Source organism: Heterocephalus glaber, unplaced genomic scaffold, assembly GCF_053883595.1.
Source record: "Heterocephalus glaber isolate CG9 unplaced genomic scaffold, H.glaber_assembly_v1.0 deba00001461, whole genome shotgun sequence".
NCBI lineage: Eukaryota > Metazoa > Chordata > Mammalia > Rodentia > Bathyergidae > Heterocephalus > Heterocephalus glaber.
In genome coordinates, this window is record NW_028258308.1 from 31,888,414 (window position 1) to 31,911,064 (window position 22,651).

Genomic DNA, 22,651 nt, shown 5'->3' on the forward strand with positions numbered 1-22,651 from the left:
CAGTCCAGTCTGCTTATTTTAAGGCAGAAACAGTATGGCAGAAGAAAGTGTTTACCTCATGGCATGCAGGAAGTAGACAACGGAGGAGCTGAGAACCTGGATACCTTTCCAGGTCACACCACTGGTGACCCACATCCAACTCGTCCCACCCTCTAACAGCACATTGAGCTACTGAATTCATCCATGGCTGAATCCACTGATGAACAGAGTGCCCCATGATGCAGTCACCTTTTAAACACAGGGGACTTTTGGGTGATATTTTAGATCCAAACCATAACAGTAGCTTTTCTGCTGGGTCTTAAAGGATGATTCCTTAGGGAAATTAATGTGCAAAGTACATTACCCAGAAGGGTATGCCATCCTGTTTTTTTAGTGACTGGAAGGATGGGTACTAGGGATGGAACCCAGGGCCTCATGCATGCTTAACAACTGCTCTGCCATTCAGCTACATACCCCCAGCCACAGGTCATCCTGATTTCTTCATCTAAAATAAGTGCTTCAAAGCCAGACATGGTGGTGCAAACCTGTAATCCCAGTACTCAGAAGGCTGAGGCAGGAGGATCACCACAAGTTTGAGACCAGCCTGGGGTACATAGTGAGTTCAAGGCCAGCCTGGACTACATAAGCAAGACTGTCTCAATCCCTTACCCCTCGCCCCCCAGTGCTTCTGAGGTTTATCAGTTTTGTTTTGTGTTGCTTTATACTTAAAATAACTGTGTGCAGGACTAAATTTGAATGGAATAAAATGAGTCCCCTTTCGTAACATTCCAAGTGATGTTACATTGCAATGTGGGATTTTCAGCATTGGGAAATCCCTGTGAGCCAGGAGGTAGTATGTTTTTTCCAGATACACTAATGGCTTACGAGTTACATCTGTACTAGCTGTATCTCCTCCTCCTTGGGTTTGTTTTGCATCCGCCACACCAGATAAAGTAAACAAAATGATAAAGGGTAAAAAAACCCTTCCATTAATGGAGTTAATGTTTGTGTAATGTTAATCCATAGGAAATAGAATAGTCTTTGCAATCTTGCAGATACACTCTTCTGCCCTCACTTTGCACTCGATGCTTTTCTTTTAGGCGGCGAAGCTTGTTCTTCAAAGGGACATATAAATCGTTTTATTTAATTAAGGAATATAGTAAAATCTTTCTGATTTGTGTTTGTGATCCTTTAAAAGTTGGTTAAAGTGTTCAGTTATTTTACTCACTTAAAAACAAAACGAAATATATTACAATGGCTGAATATTTAGGTTTCTACCAAAATGTTTGGAATTGTTAGACATTATCTCCTTTCTACCTCACAATACAGTGAATCTTCACTACTTATTACTAGGTAACTGGTAATATCAGTGGCTGAAATCAAAATGGAAGCTTCTTAAGAAACTTCTTGTTCATAAATGTTTAGAAAGTACAAAAAAAAAACCCTCAAAAAAGACCCTTATTTTCCTCTTTATTACAGATTCTCCAAGTAACAAGTACATGTGGTTTTTTGAAATGTAAAACCCTAAAAATACATACAGCAAATAATGTACATTCTCCCTCAGTCCTACTCCTCCTAATCCCTGTCCCAGTAGTGTTATCACAGTTAATAGTTTAGTAGGCATCTTTTCATGCACTTAGATTTGCTAACTTGATGATAGTGTTTGCTTTTTTATCTTTCTTCCTCCCTCTTTTTAATTTTAACTTGACTGTAAATCTTAGATAATCCAGGTCAGTATGTGCAGCTCATTCTTCTCATTAGCCACATAGTACTTCATTGTGTGGATATACTAAGATATATTAACCATTTCCTGTTGATTAACATTGGGATTATTTATTGTATTTTTGCTATTAGTATTTCAATTGCAGGAAGTATCTTTGGATGTATCTTTGGAAACAGGTGTGTTGTTTCTTTCCCTTTTTTTGGTACTGGGGATCAAACTCGTGTCCTTGCCCTTGCAAAGCAGGCCCACTGAGCTAAAATCCCTGGCCCCATGCTGTTTCTAATAGTGTAGTGTTGTTACATTTTATGCATTTACTAGAATTTAGCCATGCATAGACTTTGTAATTAGAGAAATGTACACATTTTTATTATGCATATGTTTTCTTTGTGATATATGCACTTTGTTAAATATATATTACATACAGCATTTGAATACATAAATGATATTTACTTGAGCAACGTAAGAGATGTTTAAGGGTTTTTTAACCATGCACTGTTTTATAATTCACTCTTTTAAGTCTTAAACTTGAATCTAACAAATATTCTAGAAATGGAATTTCTGGATGAAAGCTTTTTAACAGATAATGCTGAATTGTCTGCTACAAATTTGCAGCCCCACCTACAGTGTCCATTGTTCATACCCCTTCAAACATTAGATATATTATCTTTCTTAGCTTTCTATCATTGGCTGGAAGAAGACATTTCGTTGTTTAACAATTTGTATTTTTATTGTTAATGCATAACTTTTTTGTGTATTCACTGGCTATTTAATTTTTTCTCAACATTTGGTTATTTATATTTCTTATTTGTTTGTTGTCTTTATTGATTTTGGAACTGTTTCCTCCAGTGTTTTGCTTGTCTTTAAAAGATGGCTCCATACTGTCATTATTTGTTGTCAGTGTGAACTGAGCTACCTATAATAGCCAAGATTATCAGTTGAAAAACAAATACAACAATAAACTTGAGTAAGGCAGCTAGATAAGATCAACATCATCACAGGGTTGGTTTTTTAAAAATTATTTTTGTTTTTTAAAATATATCAGCATAGGGAAACAGCAGTAGAGTACAGTGAAAAGGATGTTATCTGTGGCAGCAGTTAAAAACTAAATTTTCAGCAGGGCATGGTGATGTAGCCCTGTAATCCTTGTCCTTACGGATTAGGGAGACTGAGGCAGGAGGATCACAGATTCAAGTCCTACCTGGGCAACTTAGTAGGACCCAGTCTGAAAGTAAGAAATGAAAAACGACTGGGAATATAACTCAGTGGTATAGTGTCCTGCTCAGTATCTCTAAATAGGCAGACAGGGAAGAGTGGAGGGAGACAAATCTTCAAGAACTACTTGAAGAATTCTGTATTCTGAAGGACATAAAAGACCTGAAAAAGTGTAAAATGCATATAGACTTATGTTCTTACGTGGCAATTATAAAGTTGTCAATTTTCTCTACATTAATTTACAAAATAAATTCAATTTTGATAAAAATTCCAAAGTACTTTAAAAATTTGACATGCTAAGTCTGTAAGTAAACTGGACCAGTTAAAGTAATGTCTCGGGGAAATTATGGAAGGAATCAGCTCAGTGGACATTCACATAGCTTGAACAGTAGTTAGAAAAGGGAATGCCAGTGCCAATTAGGCAAGCCTTTGTGTGTGGCACATTCTGGTGTTTTTCCTATAAATACTTCCTCCATTCTTGAAGCAGAATAGTTCAGAGATGCAGGATGGGAGTGGAAAAGGATCCAGGGGCAGATGTAGGAACGGTTTAGAAATGCCAGGAAAAGTTTAGAAATTTGGAAATCGGTTGACAGACTCATTAGTGTTTCAGTGCTATTTTGAGTTGAAAGTTTAAAATACCTATTTGAAGTTGTGAAAATGGTCAATTTTGATTTATTTTCTTCCCATGCTTTAAGTTGGTTTGTACTGAATTGTGAAAATGATGTGTAAAAAGTGCAGAAGATGAAGATTAGAAATTATATAGCCAAGAGTGGTGGCTCATACCTGTAATCCCAGCACTCAGGATGCTGAGGCGGGAGGATCTCCTCAAGGTCAAGGCCGCCCTGGGCTACACAGCGAGTTCAAGAACAGCCTGAACTACATAGCAAGACCTTGTCTCAAAAAACAAAAACAAAAACAATTATATATAATGATTTGTGTGATCATTTGACAGTTTGTTTTGTTTCTTTTAGTGTGTGTGTACCCAGGGTGAGCTGGTCAGCTGCAGAACCTTCTGTTTAGCAAACTTGATAGCATCTAGGGTGAAGCTAAGGCTGAAACTTGTTTAGTCACATACTCACCAGCTTTCTGGCACTAAGAAAATTATCACTAGACAGCAGCAGCCAGTTTGATTTAACTTACGTTCAGGACAGGCAAATCCACATCAGTCCTTTTTTTTTTTTTTGGTAAGTAAATATGTCAAAGAAAATGTAGAGATGATTTGACTTTTCTCTTTGTGATGTTTTCTTGAATACTCTGCAATCTTTTTGATGTGTGTGTTCTGCATTACAAATTCTTTAAAGCACAAATTTCATACCTAGATTCTGTTTTTTGTTTTTTGCTACCAGGGATCAAACTCAGGACCTTGTGCTTGCAAGGTAGGCATGGCGCCACTGAGCTAAATCCGCAGCCCCCTCAATCCTGTTTTTAAAAAATGTTTATTTTTATTAATACATGCTTGCAATATGTAATGATTGCATTCATCATGGGGAGTTGGTGAATGTATATAATGCATCTTGATTCTTTTTTCATCTCGTTCCAAATTCTGTTGTCTTAAATTTTGCAAACACAGATCATGTTTTCTGAGTACCTACTATGTGACAAGGACTGTAATGCCCTCACATGCTTGATGGGCTTAGAAGTTACAACACCTAAGACTAGAATAGGCTCATTGCTGAAGTAGAGAGAAAAATAAAGTAGTTGTTGTGGGTAGGAGATTGAGGAAGGGTAGTGTTTGGACTGGGATTTGCAAGATTAGCTGCAGTTGTTTTATACACAAACCTGGGCTTTGTTTAGGTTATGAGAGTTGTTCCACAGTATTTCCTTCGAATGAACTAAACAAGGTAAAGAGAAGCCCAAATGTATGTTTCTGAACATATACTTAACTAGATTTTAGAAAATCCTATTTGGGTTCATTGTCATTTTTTTCTTGTGTAAACTAACACTCAAGTAGTTCTCGAAAAAGTACGTAACAATACATAAAAATAGACAGCTAGGGTATAGCTCAGTGGTAAAGCACTTGCCTAGAATGTTCAAGGCCCCCTGGGATTCCATCTATATCCCTAGGGGGAAGGGAAATTTTTTTTTAAAATGGAAAAAAAAGTCACAGTTTCACACTGAATAATACTAAGTGACTGTGTTTTGCTGAGACAAAGTTACATTTTCGATACATATTTATGTCTGCTGTTTATGCTTGGGAACCCAGTAAAGCCAGTGTATTACGTTGCTACGGTAAAACCCTTTCTAGTTTTATGTTCTTTTTGTAGAGGTTATCTTAATTTCAGGCATCCAGAGTGGGGTTGAGGACCAGGATCTGGCCTAAGGCCTCTAAGTAGTTGCAGTTTGTGCTACAAAATCCATGCCTTAGACCTCCCATACCATGCAAACAGGAGAGCTGTTCAGCTGTTCTTTCTTGCTGCTTACTCTGGGTAGTGGCTTTGCTACCTGGTTTCCCACCCTAGTCTGCCAGTTTGGTCTTCCCCGGTCTCACCCGGAGATCTAGATTCTAAAACATCCGTAAAATTTGTTCCTTATCTCTCTGTTCATGTGTTCCGTCACCTTGTGGGTATTTATAGGTTACCAGTTCTGCTTTTGTTTGAAGACATGTCTGGCAGGGCTTGGCACCACTTTCCTCTTTGTGTATGTGGGGCCTGGTTGCCTAGCTACCCCTGAGAGGACTAGTGAGGATTGGCCTGGAAAGGGGAAGCCAGAGAGAAGCTGGTGTCGGGCCTGTCCTTGTTCTTTGATGCAGGTGGGGCTCCAGGGGGCTTAGGGAGCAATTTATTGTGGCTGAAAGTGCCACTTCCTTTCCTTTTTTTTTTTTTTTTTTTGGTACTGGAGATGGAACTTGGGACCTTGGGCTTGCGAGGCAGGCAGCGGAACCACTAAGCTAAATCCCCAGCCCCATTCCTTTCCATTTTTGTTTTCCTCTCTCTTATCCTTTGTGTTCTTTCCCTCTCTCTTAGTTTTTAATTTCTGCTTATTTGTCATGCCCACTGATGTCCGAGACCAAAGAATCTACAGGGTAAATTGGTGGGGAAAGAAGACTTCCTGGCAAGAGTACATCTTGATTTAGTTTTTCAGAGACAAGTAATCACATGAGTCAATTAAAGGAGAGAGTGTTTCTCAGGAAGAAAACATGATAGTGAAGAGTTTCAGGAGGTCTGCATTCCAAAAATTTGGATGGGCTTTTTAGTGTATTCATAGCATATGAGCTTTGGGGTACCCCAGTGTAGGTTTGGCGTCTTGTTTTCCCATCGTGGCCCTGCCACTTATGAGCTGTGGTGTTATGATTGTGGGCAAGGTTCAGAAGTGCCTCCTCCCATCCACAGGGAGAAGCTTCTCAAGACCCCCAGTGAATGCCTGAAACTACAGATAGTGCCAGACTTCATTGTATTAGTCAGTTTTTCATAGCTATCACAAAAACAACTGCTGCTGAGTAATATAAATAAGAGGTTTATTTTGCTTACAGTTTGGGGAGGTTTGGGAGCATGGTACCGACATCTGATTTCTGGAGAGGATCCTTTGGGCTGTCACATGATCGATGGCATCATGATAGAAGTAAGTATATGCATTAGGAAAAGGTCACATGGCAAGATGGGAATCCAGAGACCAGGGAAGGGCCAGGCATGCTCTTTTAGGAGAAATGTCTCTTGGGAACTAACTAGGGTCACACATACACTACTCAATTCCTTTGAGGCTACACTCCCAGTGACCTAAGAGCTCCCATTAGGTTCTACTTTTTTTTTTTTGGTACCGGGGATCGATCCTTGTGCTTGTGCTTGGTGGGGCAGGTGGTGGAACCACTGAGCTAAATCCCTGGCCCCTAGGTTCCACTTCTTAAAGTTTCCATACCACTACCCACCATTGGCCACACTGAGGACCAGACTTCCGACACATGAACTCTTGGGGGACACACTCAAAGCATAGCATTTACATATACAATGCTTTTCCCATGCGTACCAGTTTAATTCATATGAGGTAGGACTGAATAATATGGTTAATGTTTACATTTTTAAAAGTTCAGTACAATAAAAGACACATTGCCATTAATACCCCTAAAAATACTCCCCCTCACTTTGAAAACACTCATCCCATCATTTTTGCCACTTTCTGAAGCAGTTCTGGAAGTCCTCTTTCATGGCTTTTGTTCCACTATTGTGGCTGCTTTGATGTTCTGAATCCATTCAAAATATATATCTTTCATAGTTATTTTGATTTTGAGGAAGAGCCAGAAATCTCATAGTGCAAGATGTGGTGAATGAGGACACACTAATATTTTTACAAGCCTGCCTTTCCATTGGATGGCAGTTAGCAGCAGCCTTCATTGTATTTTTGATCACACTTTGTAAAGACACCCACAAAAGAGAACTTCCAGAACTGCTTCAGAAAGTGGCAAGGATGATGGGACAAGTGTGAAGAAAAGAGATGCATTTTGAGTGGGGCTAATGGCAATGTCTTACTGTAAAATTAAACTTAAAAAATTTAAACATTCACTACATATTTTGATTACCCCTTGTATATTAAGCATGGTAAGGTTAACAAAACTAATAATAGAAGTTACAACAATATAATATAATAAAAGGTGAAATACTTAAAATACTTTACTAGTTTTTACTTAAGAGAACAATTTATGGCTTCTCTTTGACATATCTGAATTGCCAGCATCACTACTGTACTTTGGACCCATTAAACAAAATAAGAGTTACTTGAACACAAGTATTGCAATGCCATGATTATTGGTTTGATATCTGAGATGAACAGTTGAGTAGTGTATACAGCAAGGATATCCTGGACGAAGGGATGGTTCATGTGTGGGTGAGATTTTATCATGCTTCTTGGAACAGTGTGCAGTTTAAAACTTAGGACTTGTTTATTTCTGGAATTTTCCATTTAATATTTCAGACCACAGTTTACTGTGGGTAACTGAAACAAACTTGGGAATGAAACAATGAAGAACGGGGCACTACTGTACTGAATTTCTCTGAGGCTAGTTCTTAATGTAAATTTGTGGCAATAATAAAGTCTATAACATAGGGTTGACCATGGATTATAGCAACAATTACGGGGCCCATGCCCCAGTAAAGAGTCAACACTGTTCAACAGGTGAAAAGCCTCTATTATTATGTTATTTGGAAAAGAATATCCTGATAGAAAATCAGGACCAGTTATGGGGAAATCAATGAATAAACCCAGCTTTTTTTTTTTTTTTTTTGGTATCAGGGATTGAACTTGGGACCTTGAGTTTGCAAGGCAGGCGGTAGCACCACTGAGCTAAATCTCTGGCCTAAACCCAGGTCTTTTGACATTGGTAACTTAACTATAAATGAGTTACTTAAGATCCCTGGTTATTTTGGATTCATAACTAGGTTCATAGTCTGGTCTGTTTGCTGGCTGGTGACCCTTAACCTCTCTAAACTTGAGTTTTTTCATTGGTAAGAAGAGAATGGTGATAATGCCAACTTCATGGAGTCATGATGAATAAAGGAGATATTGATATGTAGAATCCATTAACCTATATCTGGTTCAAAATTTGAGCTAGAAAGAAAACTATTATTTTTACTTCATAGTAACTTGTTTTTGAGATGCTGGCAATCAAACCCATGGTCTTGAGCATACTGGGCAGATACTCTACCACTGAGCTATATCCTCAGACCCTGCAGTAGCTAAGACACAGTAAAAGCAAATTCTTACAATTTGATACTTGAAGCATTTTTTTTTTTGTATTGGGGATCAAACTCAGGACCTTGCGCTTGCAAGGCAGGAAGCAGAACCACTGAGCTACCCAGACCCTTGAAGCATTTTGATGGGAAAATTTTAAGCCAGTAACTTCTCCTTTGTTTGGTACTTGATGCTTAAGCTAGAACTTGTCCTTGCCAAATCCCTCATGACTCCCCACCCTTTTCAGCCAAAACAATTTGTATGGTACTTGTCCTGTCGTTCAGAGTCAATGAATACTGAGGTACCACTCAGTGTACTATGAGTGCTGAGGTCACTTCCAGTAACAGTGAGTACTGAGGTACCACTATAATGCTCAGTAACAATAGCAGTGCATTATTTATTGTTCTCTGTGTCCTTTGAAGCATTGATGTTCTATTTTAAACTTTTTTTTTTTTTGGTACTGGGGATCAAACTCAGGACCTTGCACTTGTGAGGCAGGCGGTGGAACCACTGAGCTAAATCCCCGGCCCTATTTTAAACTTTTTCATGCCTATATTTTACTTTCCTAGTGAAAACACATTAACATTAGCCCATTATTGAATATTAACTCTTTTCTTTATTACTACTTTTGTAGAAATTTCTGTCTTTCAAAAGCTAAGGCTAGCTAGCATCCTCAGTATATAAGCATGAGTCTGTTCAGACTATTCTACAAATAAAATACATTTAAATAGTAAATACCTCCTGAATTTGATTTTTGGATTTTAAAAATATTTTTTCTTCCATTGATAGTTCATTGTTTGCCTTATATTGATTATTTTTGAGTTTTATTTCACAATTTAATGTTAGACAGAACCTATTCCTAATCATGCTTATCTTCCTTTGTCAGTTTGGCTATTAGCTACTTGGACAGATTTTGGTAAGAATTAGTGTGTTTGTCAAACACTATGTGTCAGATAGTGTCCTTAACATTTTTACAAATGTTAACTTATAAAGTACTTGTAGAAATCCTGTGAGAAGATACAACTGTTGCCCCCATTTTATGGGAGAAGGAACATCAAGGAGGGTAAGTGGTGTAGGCTCACATCTCTAACATGATCAAGGTTGGCATTTGAAGCTCAGCAGCCCCTGACTGCTGGTGTGTGTGTGTGTGTGTGTGTGTGAATGAACCCAGACTTTCACTCATGCAAAGCCTGTGTTCTACCCCTGAGCTATGCATGCAGCCTGTACTGATGTTCTTAACCTCATTCTGCTCCCTGCTGCCTAGTGTGCCAAATGTCCACGGCTGCCTCACCTTGCTCCCACAGTCACGCCTCTTGTACATGGCTTTCAAGATGGTAGTATGGAGTTAGGCAGAAAGAATGAAATCTGGGGAAAGAAGACTTCTGTGTTGAAATGTTGGTGATGTAAGATGTGAGGAGGTTGACAGATGTTGGGTTGATGTTCATGGTCCACCACCAGTGAGCCAAAAATGCCAATCTGTAAATAAGGTTTCTTGTGCTCAGTGATTCTTTTTTCTTGGGGAGCAGTCAACCTTTTAATCTTGTGGTAGAAAATTAAAGGGAGTTTCACTGACGTGTGGTTTATTTTTAAGTATTCTTTTAAATATTAGTTTAGAGAAGTTAAGTACCTGGTCTGTGGATCCAGCTGCATGCATTTCCCTACTGTTCTCACGTTTGGAGGAAAGGCTTCTTTAGGAGAACTTTATAAATGCGCAGGTTGGGCACCTTATCAGTAAATCACGACATTTGGGGTCCTAAATAGGTGCAGGCTTGCATAATAGGACCTGAATAAAGTGAGGTAAACAGGACTGTGTCGGATCTTAAAGGCCTTTTGAATAGAGTCTGAGGCCTTTGTCGTCGTTTGGAGTAAGACCCAAGAGCAAGCAGGCGACTTGCTCAGCTTTTGCTTGCAGTGATTTGTTTTTGGCCTGCTGTGTGTTCTCTAGGTGTTATAAGTTGTGTGAAGGTCTGGCTCCCAGCCTGGTTAAAAGCAGTGACTGCTAATAATGTTCTGGAGGTCGTTGATCCCTTTGAGCCTGGTGAAATCTCTGGGCATCATCCCCAGAAAACACATTTTGTTTGTAACCCCATAAGGGTTGCAAAGCTAGGCTTTAAGTATATGGCAGTCATAGGAACCTGTTTACCACCCTTTCCCTTCTGTGTGCCATCCTCACCTGGATTACTTGGCTCTAAAATTCAACAGATTGGTTTGTTTATTTGTTATACAGGTGCTCCTTGATTTATGATGGGACTGTGTCCTTACAAACCCACTGTAAGTTGAAAATATAGTAAGTGGGAAATACATTTAATACACCTCACTTGCCACCTTAACTCAGCAAGCAGCACAGTACAGTTCTCCTGGTGATCATGTGACTGACTGGAGCTGTAGCTGCTGTTGCTGCAGCATTTTGGGAGAAGACTGTGCCTGGGAAAAGACCAAAATTTAAAAATTATAGTTTCTACTGAACGTAAAATGTGTCACATACATGTAAATGTATTGCTATTGCACTGTCTGTAAAATTAACAAAAATTGTGAATTGAATCATCCCAAACTAGGGACTGTCTGTGCATAGATTCTTGTTTATACCCTTGTCTGTCTGTCTGTCTCTCTTTTGCTTGCTTTCTTTCTTGCCTTCCTTCCTTCCTTCCTTTTCTTTCTTTCCTAGGGATTGAACCCAGGGCCTCCACACTGAGCTATACCCTTGGCTCTTTTTTTTCTTTCTTTTTTTTTTTTTTTTTTTGTACCGGGGATCGAACTCTGGGCCCTTGCGCTTGTGCAGCAGGCAGCGAAACCACTGAGCTAAATCCTCAGCCCTCCCTTGGCTCTTTTTAAAAATTTTTTATATTGAGACAAGGTGTCGTCACCAAGTCCAAGTCACTGAATTGTCCAGTCTGGACTTGACCTTGTGATCCTCCTGCCTCAGCACTACCAGAGTGCTGGGGTTACTGTGGCCTGACTATTTGCATTTTAAAGTCTTACTGCTGAACCTTCATCCTCTCAAACTCCATCAGATGTTATCACTTCAAGAGGTAGATACTGCTTTGCTTTCCTGGGCACCACTAGCCAAACAGGAATTTATGTTGAAAGGGGTCCAGTTAGCTAGCCTGTAAAATCTTCCCAGTGTGGTCCCACCTCCTGCCCCCTGAATTCCTTGAACTCACTCACCTTTATGTACCTTGGCACATCCTATTCTCTACCTTGAATGCCCTTCTTTTCTTCACCCCAGGAATGCCTCCTCATCTTTCAGTACCCAGCTCAAGTTGAGGCCTTGTTGAACCCTGGCAACTTCTCTTGTTTCCGTAGTAAGTTTTAAAGGCCTTTGTTACAGCCCACAGATCATGTTGTAATTATTTTTTATGTGTTTGGCAGACTCCATTGCCTATAAACCAAGTGCTTGTGTTCATCCTCTCTCACCAGCCTGCAGCAAGTCAGATGTTGGGTAGGTTTGCCATCCAGAGTTTAGACAAGTGGGCCAGGGTGTTAGAATGCCAGCATTCAGATTCTGACTCGTGACTTTGGGAAAACTAGTTTCATCTCTCTGTGCCTCTACTTCCTCATCTGAAGGCTGGTGGGGACTGGGGGAATGGAGTCTGTGGATATAGAGCACATAGAATAGTGATTGGCGCTTAATGAAATATACAGCAAGGGTTAACCATCCTGATATTGAATCATAGCACTCCACAGTAATGATGAATGAGAAACCTAAAAAAAAAGAATCCAGCATAATTGAAGAAAATGTTTAGATTCATAGAAACTTGAGTTGATTCTGCATTCTCCAAGTTTAAATCACAGCATAGACAAATGTATACTTAGCCAAGTGTGGTGGGAGGCTGAGCCAGGAGGATCACAAGTTCCAGCCAGCCCGGACAACTTACTGACTTAGCCAGACAAAAAAAGGTGGAGGTGCTGGGATGTAGCTCAGTGTGAAGGCCTGGGCCTAAATCACCAGTGCTGCCAAGGCGAGGGGGGACAAGCAAATGTATATTTACCTTTATAGGGCTCCCAGAGAGGCCTGGCATTCTGCTGTTCTTTTCTGTACATTCAAGTTAACTGGCATCTGTGTGAGGGTCTTAAGCCATTTAGAAGTAGGTATTGTGGGAACATAAGTCCTTTTTTGAGAATAGAAAATAACCCTGTGCACTATTTTATTGCGAGGCTTGAGTAAAACAAATCAAAGATGGCAAAAGAGAGAAAAAGTGTTACTGTAGGAGTTCCTTCCTTGGTATTTTTTATTTGTGCGCAAGACAGATACCGTGCTAAAGTCAAGTTGTGTTTTAGAACTGAAAAGTGCTTTGGTAGTCCAGCCTCCTCTCCCTGAGGGCTTAGAAGATTTGGGATGCTGTAACATTGGGTGGGGATACAGCAGAGAGGTCTGCGCCATCCATCAGTCATCACACTGTGGATGCCAGGGTCCACGCCCAGGGCCTGCACAGGGCTTTATATCCCCTCTCTGTGTAGGAGTTCCTGTCTACCTTCAAGCACATATCTTCTAGAAAGCTTTCTTGGACTCCTCACAGATTATCTAATCTGTGCATTCATAACTAACTTTTGCCTACATTAAAAGTAGCAAAATCTAGGCCTCCTGAAAGAAGTTTGTCCTTTTAAAAAACCAGAACAATTAAGATAATGACAGTGTTGGAAGCCTTAACCACCCCATGCAATGACTGATATATGTGTCCCAAAGTTTTTGTAGTGAAACAAAGACTGTTTGTCATCTTATTTTGTAATCAGAGTTTAAGCAATTATAGTGGGCCTGAAAAGTTCCTAGCAATTGGGTTGTCAAGTCACCCAGCAGGATGCCTTTCATTGCCTCCCTTGCAGCCTTTTCCCTTTATGTTTTGGCTTTGTGGTGACAGCATACCAAGGGTGTCAGCCCTTCTGCAAATTGTAATCTATGAATACTATTATCTCCAGATTTCCCTGTTTTAAAAGTGGTACACACTTGTCTCTTTTTTTCAAAATGTAGGTCAATTTGTGATTTTTAAAAGTTATGTTTGGGCCGGGGGATTTAGCTTAGTGGTGCTGCTGCCCGCCTCACAAGCTCAAGGTCCTGAGTTCAATCGCTAGTACCCCCCCCCCCGAAAAAAGTTATGTTTAACACTAAAGAGGAAGAATGCTTTAGAAGAAATTAAACAGTAGTAATTTAAAAATTAAGTGCCCAAGCTCTAGTAACTTCTACATATAGAAAAATTTGGTAGCAGGGCACGGTGGCACACACACACCTGTAGTCTCTGCTACTTGAAATAGCAAGACCCTGTCTCAACATAAAAACTTTTAAACTGGGCTGAAGATAAACTCAGAGCAAAGGCCAAAGGTTCAATACCTACTGCCACAAAAAATGAAAATAACTTACCAGGTGTCCTGGTGATCCAGAACTGACCACAGAGAGAGAGGCTCATTACTGCTTTCTGTGTCTGGAGTGGAATGATTGTATCCTTTGGCTATCAGTTACCTTAGCACATGCCATTTACTTGTTTTTGCCTTCTCATCACAGTGACCTCCCTGATAGCAGTTACATTAAAAGAAGATAGTTATATTAAAGTCCAGTAGTTGCTATGGTGTGCAGGCTTATATAGCTAATAATTTTAAATTAGGGTGATAGCTGTTACAGTGAATGCAAATAAAGTTTCTGGATTGCTCATAATTTAGCAGTGACTTTATTTGTTATTATGCACTGTTTTGTTCTTGTTGGAAGAAGGCAAGGAATAAATAGAAAAAAATCATTGCATAGTTGTTTCCTGCCTGAATTGCAACGTAAGATAACAACAAAAGATAAACCTTTTAGCTTAGACTTTCCATTGGCCCAGGAAAAATCACACAAGCTCTGCAAACAACTTTTGTTTGGAGAACTACAGTTTTCTCAAACCTCCTCCCCATGTAGAATATTCAGTAGAAGTCCAGGGCAAGGTTCTGCTTGTCTAAAATGATGTCTTTTGCCTAAGAATAGACCTTCTTTTAGTTTAGAAACCAGATAAGCTATCCTACAGTGATCCAAATAGCCAGCAGCCTCACCCCCACCCCGCCCCCAAACTTGATGAACAACACAATATAATTTTGCCGTTTAAAACTTGGCTGACCCAAACATGAACTTTCAAAGAAAACAAGAGTCATTACTAAAAGAGATTCCATTTCTTTCCGGGGCCTAATTTAAGATGATTTTCCAGAACATTGAAAAAATTTACTCTTCCAATGCTACTTAATTGTGAAATAAAATAAACACCCACAAGGAAGGCAAAATAGAGTTCTCAGCGGTTGAATTTTATTTTGTTTTTTGGTCTTTTTTGAGACAGGTTCTCACTATGTAGTTCAGGCCGGGCTCAAACTTGGAATCCTCCTGCTTCAGCCTCCATAGTACTGGGATTACAGATGTGTGTCACTAGGCCCAGTTTGAATCATAAATATCTGTTATTCCATGAGTATAGTTTTTCTGTCTAGGCTTGTTACACATAGTTTGGAGTAGTTTATCAGGTTCCATTAAAAAATTGTGCCGTAGTCACTTTCCTTGTTACCAGGACAAAATACCTGACATCCACAACTTAGAGAAGAGGTTTATTTTGGCTCACATTTCAGTCCATAGGTGGCTGGCTCTCAAGGCAGGACAGCACAGCAGAGGGGTACAGTGGAGGAGAGCTGCTTACTGCTTGGTGGACAAAAAGCAGAGACTTAGGGAAGAACAAGGAAAGGGAGATACAGTGTTACCTCAGTTTGAGAACATTTTTGTTTGTAAACAGGTTTGCAAACAAGCATCTGGCAAAATTTTGTTTTTGTTTGCAGACTGCATCAGGTGACAAACACAAGTGCAGCCGTCTTTCGAAAATCATAGAACAAATTAAGTTCGTGAACTAAGGTACCACTTACATCCTTTCTGGTCACATCTACAGTGGACCCACCTTTTCTGACCAGCCCCCACTTTCTAACAGCAATCAGCTGTAATGACCCTATAAACCCTGTCACCTAAAAGCCTCACCTATGATTGAAATAAGACTTGTGGGGGACATTTAGATGTAAACCATAACAAATTGTCTTGTGAATTTTAATTGTGATAATTTATGAATCACTAATTACCTAAGATTTCATTTAAAATTTGTCCTGTTACACTTTCCATAATACCTCTCTATTCTTGATTATGCAGAATCAGTGAGTGATGGTGCTAAATCTTTAACCCTGTTGGACCTGGCTTTGAAGCCCTTTGCCCATTGCATTGAATCCTACTTCCTCCGTTACACCTTTTAGACATCCAAAACTGTGGTCCTAGAGAAGTAGAACAGATTGAACAACCATGAAACATTATATACAGTGCAGAGGCCCAGTGGCCCAGTAGAGAGAACATAGGCTTTAGAGCCAGGCAGGCCTGGTGCAAAATATATAGCAGTACTTTGAGGTTTTTCTTTGAGTAAAATCAGCCTTATTTGTCTCAGCTGTGAAACAGTGACAATTATAATGTCAGCATCAGTGGGATGACTTGGGAACTTACATCCATAGGATCTGATCAGCTGCCTAGTACATAGCAGGAATTGATGAAATGGTAGCTTTTTTTTTTTGTGGTACTGGGGTATCAAACTCAGGACCTTGTGTTTTCGAGGCAGGCATGGTACCACTGAGCTAAATCCCCAGCCCTGTTCTTATAATTATGTATAGACTTGACAAAGAACTCCTTATGTTCTGATTTTTAGTTTTCTCATTATTGTATATATGGTATCTAAGTGATAATGTCCAAATATGAGTTATTTCAGGAATAAAATGACTGAGTAACATTAATTTCAGGTAATGCTAAACCAAGGCAGTGACTTCTAGGAGGTGATTGAACTTACATTTTGTGACTTAAAAAACACAAAGTTTCAAAAAAAATGTTTAGTCTCAGGATAATAAATCACTGTCAGCCTTTCTAAAGTGTTAAATAAGAGAGCTGTGCTAGATGGTCGCTAAGAAATCTTCAAACTCTAGAATTCTATGAGTGATATTAAGCTCAATAATATAACCAGGATCTTTTAATTCTCACAATTCCTAGAAAATGAAGAGTACCAAAAATTTCTGTGAGAGTGGGAGAAAGGGAGTTCCTTATCAGTGGTCTTTTGGTCCACCAAGAACAAAAATGTCAGTTCTTTATTCTGTTAGATTTAAAAAAATTTCAACACCCATCATAAACACATACACATCATGTAGTTCTGTTAAGTATAGTTTTTTCTTATTGGTGAGTTTATGGAACTTCATTTAACCAGCAACTAAAGGCTTTCTTGGTATAGGGAAAGAAAGGAAAGACATTATTGTACTCAGGAAGTTTGTAATACATGGTAGGATAAAAATGTAAAATGAAATAGGTCCTAAAATATGTTTCTAAGGAATGAACTTCCAAAGAAGACATATCTATCTGGTCCAAAATATTACTACTTGTGAAGGTGCTAAACTAGAATAGATGCCCTCTAGAGGCCCATCTAGGCACATATTGATCTGATTCAGTTAATTCATTCATATTCTCTCTGGCCGAGGATTTAGCTCAGTGATTCTGCCGCCTGCCTCGCAAGCACAAGATCCGGAGTTGGATCCCCAGTACCCCCCCCGCCCCCCCGCCAAAGGTAAAACATATTCTTGCTTTCTCTTTTCTCTTCTCTATCTTCCTCTCTTTCTCTCCCTCTCTCTTCCTCTCTTCTTCTCCCCACCCCCCGTCCTTGAACTCCCAGTGATCCTTGTGCCTCAGCCTCATGAGTGCTGGGATTATATGCGTGTCACCACACCCAGCCAATTAATTAACAAATCATAGATCTTTGTAATCCACAGTATTTTATGATACATGACATGTGCTCAAAGCCCTTTGCTATCATTTAGAATTCTGTTCTTATCTAACTCTTTTGGGGCTATGTGTACTATGTTGATGATATTATGTACAAGTGAAACTGGGAGCTTACATTGGGTGCCATAGCACACATGTGACATAATCAGTGAGCGAGGCTAAGGCAGGAGGATTGCAAGTTTGAGCCAAGCCTGGGCAATTTAGCAGCTTAGTGAGACTCTGTCTCTAAATTTAAGGGGGGGGGAAAGACCTGGGGATGTAGTTTAGTGCGGCCCTGGATTCAATCCTCAGTACTGTAAACAAACAAACAGGAGATTCTATAAGAGCCATAGCAACCAATGGAGATAATGTGTATAGTGTATCTTGGGTGTATGTGTGAGGAGTTAGGAGGGAAGACTCCACATCAAAAATAACCTTGAAGCATCAGAGAAAAAGAAATTTGGTTAGATTATTTAAATCAGCAATATGTTGATCTTAGATATGAAAAATTGGGCGTATGTTAATTGGGTATAAACAGATAAATCAAGGAGAGCAATACTTTTCTGACATTTTCTTTATTCTTGGAATTTATTTCCAATAATCTGCCCTTTCCTCTTTTGAAGACAATAATTGTCCTTTCTTAGAATAAACTACTTCCCCTTCTCTCTCAAATCTTTATTTAACCTTTAAACCTTTCCTTGATAGTAGTAGCCTTCTGTTTCCCAAAAGAGTCCATTTGACTGTGGGCAGTTGTAATGGTTATACATTCCTAGGACCTTCCTATGACTTCCATACTTGGCACTATTTCTGCCTTGTTAATGACTACATCATTAATCTACAGGGCAGCTCCAAAAATATTTGAAAGGTGCTGTCAAATTTCTCTTAAGCCCCGCCCTCCTCCTTTTCAGGCTAACCATCCATTCTTCAACCATTTTTATGTCATGGTTTCCAGTTCCTTTACTGACCTGATTGCTCTTCTTTGGGTCTCCAGCTTGTCAGTGCTAGCTTTCAGGTAGGATTTTGTAGTCTGAGCAAAACCTTTCTATGTAGGACAGCTTGGCACTATCACATTTCTTTAACATATTCAAGACATTAGTGTTTTCATCATGTGTCACCCTGTTTCTCTGCTTCTCCAAGGTTAGCACATGTTGTGTGCCACAGTTTGCTGATGCCGTCGCATTCTCCCATGCAGTTAGGATTTGCTTGTGTTTTTGTTTTTAATAGAATTCATTGTGTTGACTTCAGAGGACTGGATTTTGTACTGACAGAGGCCTTTGTTCATGGGCACTTAATAAATATTTCCTAAATGTAACTGAATAAATAATGAGCCTTTGTTTATATTCCCTTCTCATGATACATGTAGCAATTTGACCCAGAGTTGTCAGGATTAGAAGTCAAAACATTAAAATTGGTCTTATCAGAGCCTGACATTGGGAAAACAGGTTTACTTCAGATGAGTTTTGTATTCAACTTTTTGTTTGAAATGTTTTTAACAACTATGTTGTTTTTACTTGGGAATTGATTTATATTTTATGTAAGTTTATCTTAGAGAATAATAGTAGTTATTTATTATGTTATTCATTCCCATCTTCCTCTTCCCTCACTGATAGTATGGTGGCTTTTGGTAAAACAACAGTTAATCAGCATGGTTCTATAAATAGTCAGTCAAGGTACTGGGCCAACTGCTTGTCTTGTTCTTTGTTTTCTTTCCAAGTCTTGGGAGGGTCATTATAACCATTATCAGATACAGAGTATAACTAAGTGGATTTTCCCCTTCTGTCCTTCCTGTGCAGTGAAGGAAACTACAGTAAAGGAACCAGGAAGTTTATGGTGGTCATTATTGCAAGGGCTAAGGAAAACAATAGCAGCCAAAAATGCCATTTACCTGAAACTTTTTTTTTTTGGTACTGGGGATTGAACTCAGGACCTTGCATTTGCACGGCAGGCGGGGTGCCACTGAGCTAAATCCCCAGCCCAACCTGAAACTTTTAAGTGATTTGGTTGAAGAAACACTTGCCAAAACACAGTTGCCTTTATGTAGAGGAATTTGAGAATTAAATTTACTAATGTAACTGCAGTTAAGTTTTTTGTTTGATACTATTTTTAACTTTTTATTCTAACATGAGGATGTGAGGAGATAGACATTTCAAGTATAAATAATATATACTACCGTACCTTAATCAATTAAGATAAGCTGGATGTGCCACAATTTGTGTCAAGTTTTTATGGTATCCAGGTCTAGAAAGAGGAAGATGGGATCTTATTTTTAATGTTCACAAAGTCAAAAATACTGATACATGTAGTACTAGTGGTGATTTGGTTCATTTTAGTTCATACTAAGTTAACATGAGCTGAGACCAAACCTCTTTAATCAAAGTCAAAACGAAAAAGACATGTTCTTTCCTCCGTGTTTCTTGGAAGAACTTAGTTGAGTTGGAAGAGTCATGAATGGGCAGTTTTCAAAAAGTAAAAATGCAGTTTTGTTGTTTCATACAGAATGCAAATTCTTTTCCTTTAAGAATTCTTCCTCAGGGTTGCATGATGTTCTGGAGGGACTTATTCATGGTTTACAAGGAACCTTGTGGCACCTAAGAGAAGCTTAAATAGGCTGATGTTGCTGTGAACATCTCAGAGACAGAATATTATGTAGGAAAATCTTGACATCCTGAATGTCCATTTTCCTAAGAAGAGAAAAAATTCTTAGTTTCTGATTCACTTTTCTCCCACTAATTGCCTGTTTCTTTTTATAAATTAAAAAATGTGGTAAAAAGACACAACATAAAAGTTATGGTTTTAAACATTTTAAGTGTAGAATAGTGTTCAATATGCAGAGCTCCAGACTTTTCATTTTGCAAAACAAAAGCTGTTCAAATTAACCTGAATTTTACTTTTGTGTTTCTGTGATTTGAGAACTTCAAATATTTCGTATTTCATACATATTTGCCTTTTTGTTACTTTTTAGTTCTCTCACTTTCCTCAGAGTTCATCTATGTTGTAGTATGTGTCAGCATTTCCTTCCTTTTTAAGGTTGAACAATAAATAGTCCATTGTATTTGCCCATTCACCTGTAGATGGATGTTTGGATTGCTTCCACCTCCTGGCTTTTGTGAGTAATGCTGGTATGAACATGGATGTACAAATGTCTCTTCCAGATCCTTTCATTTCTTTTGTATATCCAGAAGCAGAATTATTATTTTGTTTTGTTTTGTTTTTTGGAACCAAGGATTGAACTCAGGACCTTACGCTTTTGAGGCAGATGTGGTGCTGAGCTAAATCCCAGGCCCAGAAACAGAATTATTTTTGAAGAATTACCATACTGCTTTTTCATAGTAGCTACACCATTTTGCATTCCTTCCAAGTATGCATAAGGTTTCTCAATTTTTTCACATTTTTGCCAACACTATTTTTTATAGTAGCTATAATTTTTGTATCAGCTTTAAACACTAATAATGATCAAATAATTTTTGATAGCAGGGGTACACAAGTATGATTTGTGTACACTAGAAATGAGTTAAAATTTTTCTTTGTTGATTTTTTTTTTTTTTTTTTAAAGACAGGGTCTTGCTGTGTAGTTCAGGTTGGGCTTGAACTCATATGGCCATCCTCCTTGCGTCAGCCTCCCAACTGCCAGAATTACAGGTGTGTGCCACCACACCTGGCTTGTTTGTGGATCAACTCAGGAAGAAAAAGCAGTGGTGCATTATCACAGCTAAAATCACAGATCCCAAACTTGGCAGAACTATGAGGAAAAATAAGTTCAGTAAAGCATATAATGGAGAAAGCATTAATCATGTCGTGAGAGTTTACAGATAACAGGTGTATAGTGCATTGGGATGTTTCTTGCTCATTCATGGAAACGTTTCAGAGACTGCAGAGTCATGGAAGATGGATTAAGGTGGTGGTTCAGCTATCTCCAGTGATTCACTTTTTCCCCTCTTACTGCCTTCCTGTTAAATCTTGAAAATGAACCCTCTGAAAAATTAAGGAAAAAACCCCCAAATGCTTAGGAAGTTTTATTTATGTCATCAGTAGTTTTTTGTTCGTGTAGTCGGTTAATATTAAAAATAACTTTAATCTGCTTCTTCTAGACAATGTATTTTGGAAAGCCTGGTAAACTTGGATAGAAGAACATGGGAAATTTATGACCTAAGATCAGTAATGGCAGAGTAACACTTTTAAACAATCCTTTTTGGACTTTTAAGAAGCCAAACGCTCCTCTGGTGACACAAGCAATAGCCACAATATGAATAAAGTGTCTCCGACTTTTTAATCATTTTTCTCATTCTCAGCCTCCCCAAGTTTTAGTTGCTTTTCACCTTTGTCCTTCGTTTTGTAACAATCCTCTGTTCTTTGCGACCTTCCTCATTCCATCTTCCCTTGCAATAGCAGCTGGAGGAGCGCATTTAAGGCACTTCATCTTCTATTTCAGTAAACCTTCTTGGCCAGTGGCAGGCTTTCCCATTACATTCCCCCACCCCCGCAGTCTTCCTGGAACGCTTCCTGTTTTGCTCTCCTGCTGCCTGTTCTCTTGAGGCCTTCTTCTTGGTTTTGCTTTTCCTCACACAGTCTGCATGACCGGAAGCGGGATCGGCGCTCTGGCGCACTTCCGGTTGTGCAGCCACTTCCTGTTACGCAGCGCGCCGTGGTGCGGGGGGGGGGGGCAGCTCACCCTTGAGGTGGAAGTGTCAGTGTGGTCTAAGCTCAAGCCTGCTGGAGGAGATGTCAGAAGACCCAAAGCCGAGATACTTGTAAGGGAGCTCCTAAACTTTCTCCAGAGGGTTGGAGGAAGGTCAGAGGCATGGGAAGACTGCACAAAGACGGGTTTAGCTATTTCTGCTGCCGTGATGTCACGCATCAGTAGTTTTATTTTCTTACCATAACTGTTTTTATATTTTTAAAAAAACTTGTGTATTAATGACAATCCCCAACAAATGTCCACTTGTGGTATTAGAAGTAATGAAAAAAGTATGTACTTGAGCTTTCCTGTCCACACCATTGGCAGTGGCTCTTCAGTATTGAAAACCATTTTGACAGTTACTTCAGGCCCTGCACATTTTCCTAAACCCTAATTTGGGGCACTATGCTGAGTGAATAATATTTGTTTGTATAATACTGGAAAGAGTTTGTGTAGGTTTATTTTCGCCTAAAATACAATGCTTTTCTTTCTGTGAAGCCTGTGTTTTTTAAAGTTTCTTAGTGGTTCCGGTGTTAATAATTGTGGTAATCAAGCCTCATTTATCTGCATGATGTAAAAAGAAAAGGCTTCTAGTGTAATGGTTAGGAGGCCAGTCTCTGAGCTGCTTGAGTTTAAC

The 22,651-nt window shown here is 39.1% G+C and overlaps 1 protein-coding gene and 1 pseudogene across 13 annotated transcripts in view; both read left to right on the forward strand.

Moving 5' to 3' along the window:
- Nucleotides 1–1,501, forward strand: part of LOC147826780 (fas apoptotic inhibitory molecule 1 pseudogene) — a 28,127-nt pseudogene extending 26,626 nt beyond the window's left edge. Inside the window, exon 1 of the transcript XR_015453410.1 lies at nt 1–1,501. This exon is cut by the window's left edge and continues 26,626 nt beyond it. The product of XR_015453410.1 is annotated as a fas apoptotic inhibitory molecule 1 pseudogene (transcript).
- Nucleotides 1–22,651, forward strand: part of Rbpms (RNA binding protein, mRNA processing factor) — a 174,874-nt gene that overhangs the window by 27,433 nt on the left and 124,790 nt on the right. The window contains exon 1 of one of the 12 annotated variants that reach the window (XM_087216955.1): nt 17,136–22,087. The exons of 3 other annotated variants lie outside the window; for them this stretch is intronic. In XM_087216955.1, the coding sequence (XP_087073081.1) occupies nt 21,911–22,087 (177 nt within the window). In that variant the 5' untranslated portion in view covers nt 17,136–21,910. Of the gene's footprint in view, nt 1–17,135; nt 22,088–22,651 lie in introns of those variants that run through there. 8 more of the 12 variants (XM_087216957.1, XM_087216956.1, XM_087216954.1 and 5 more) reach the window with 8 other exon arrangements.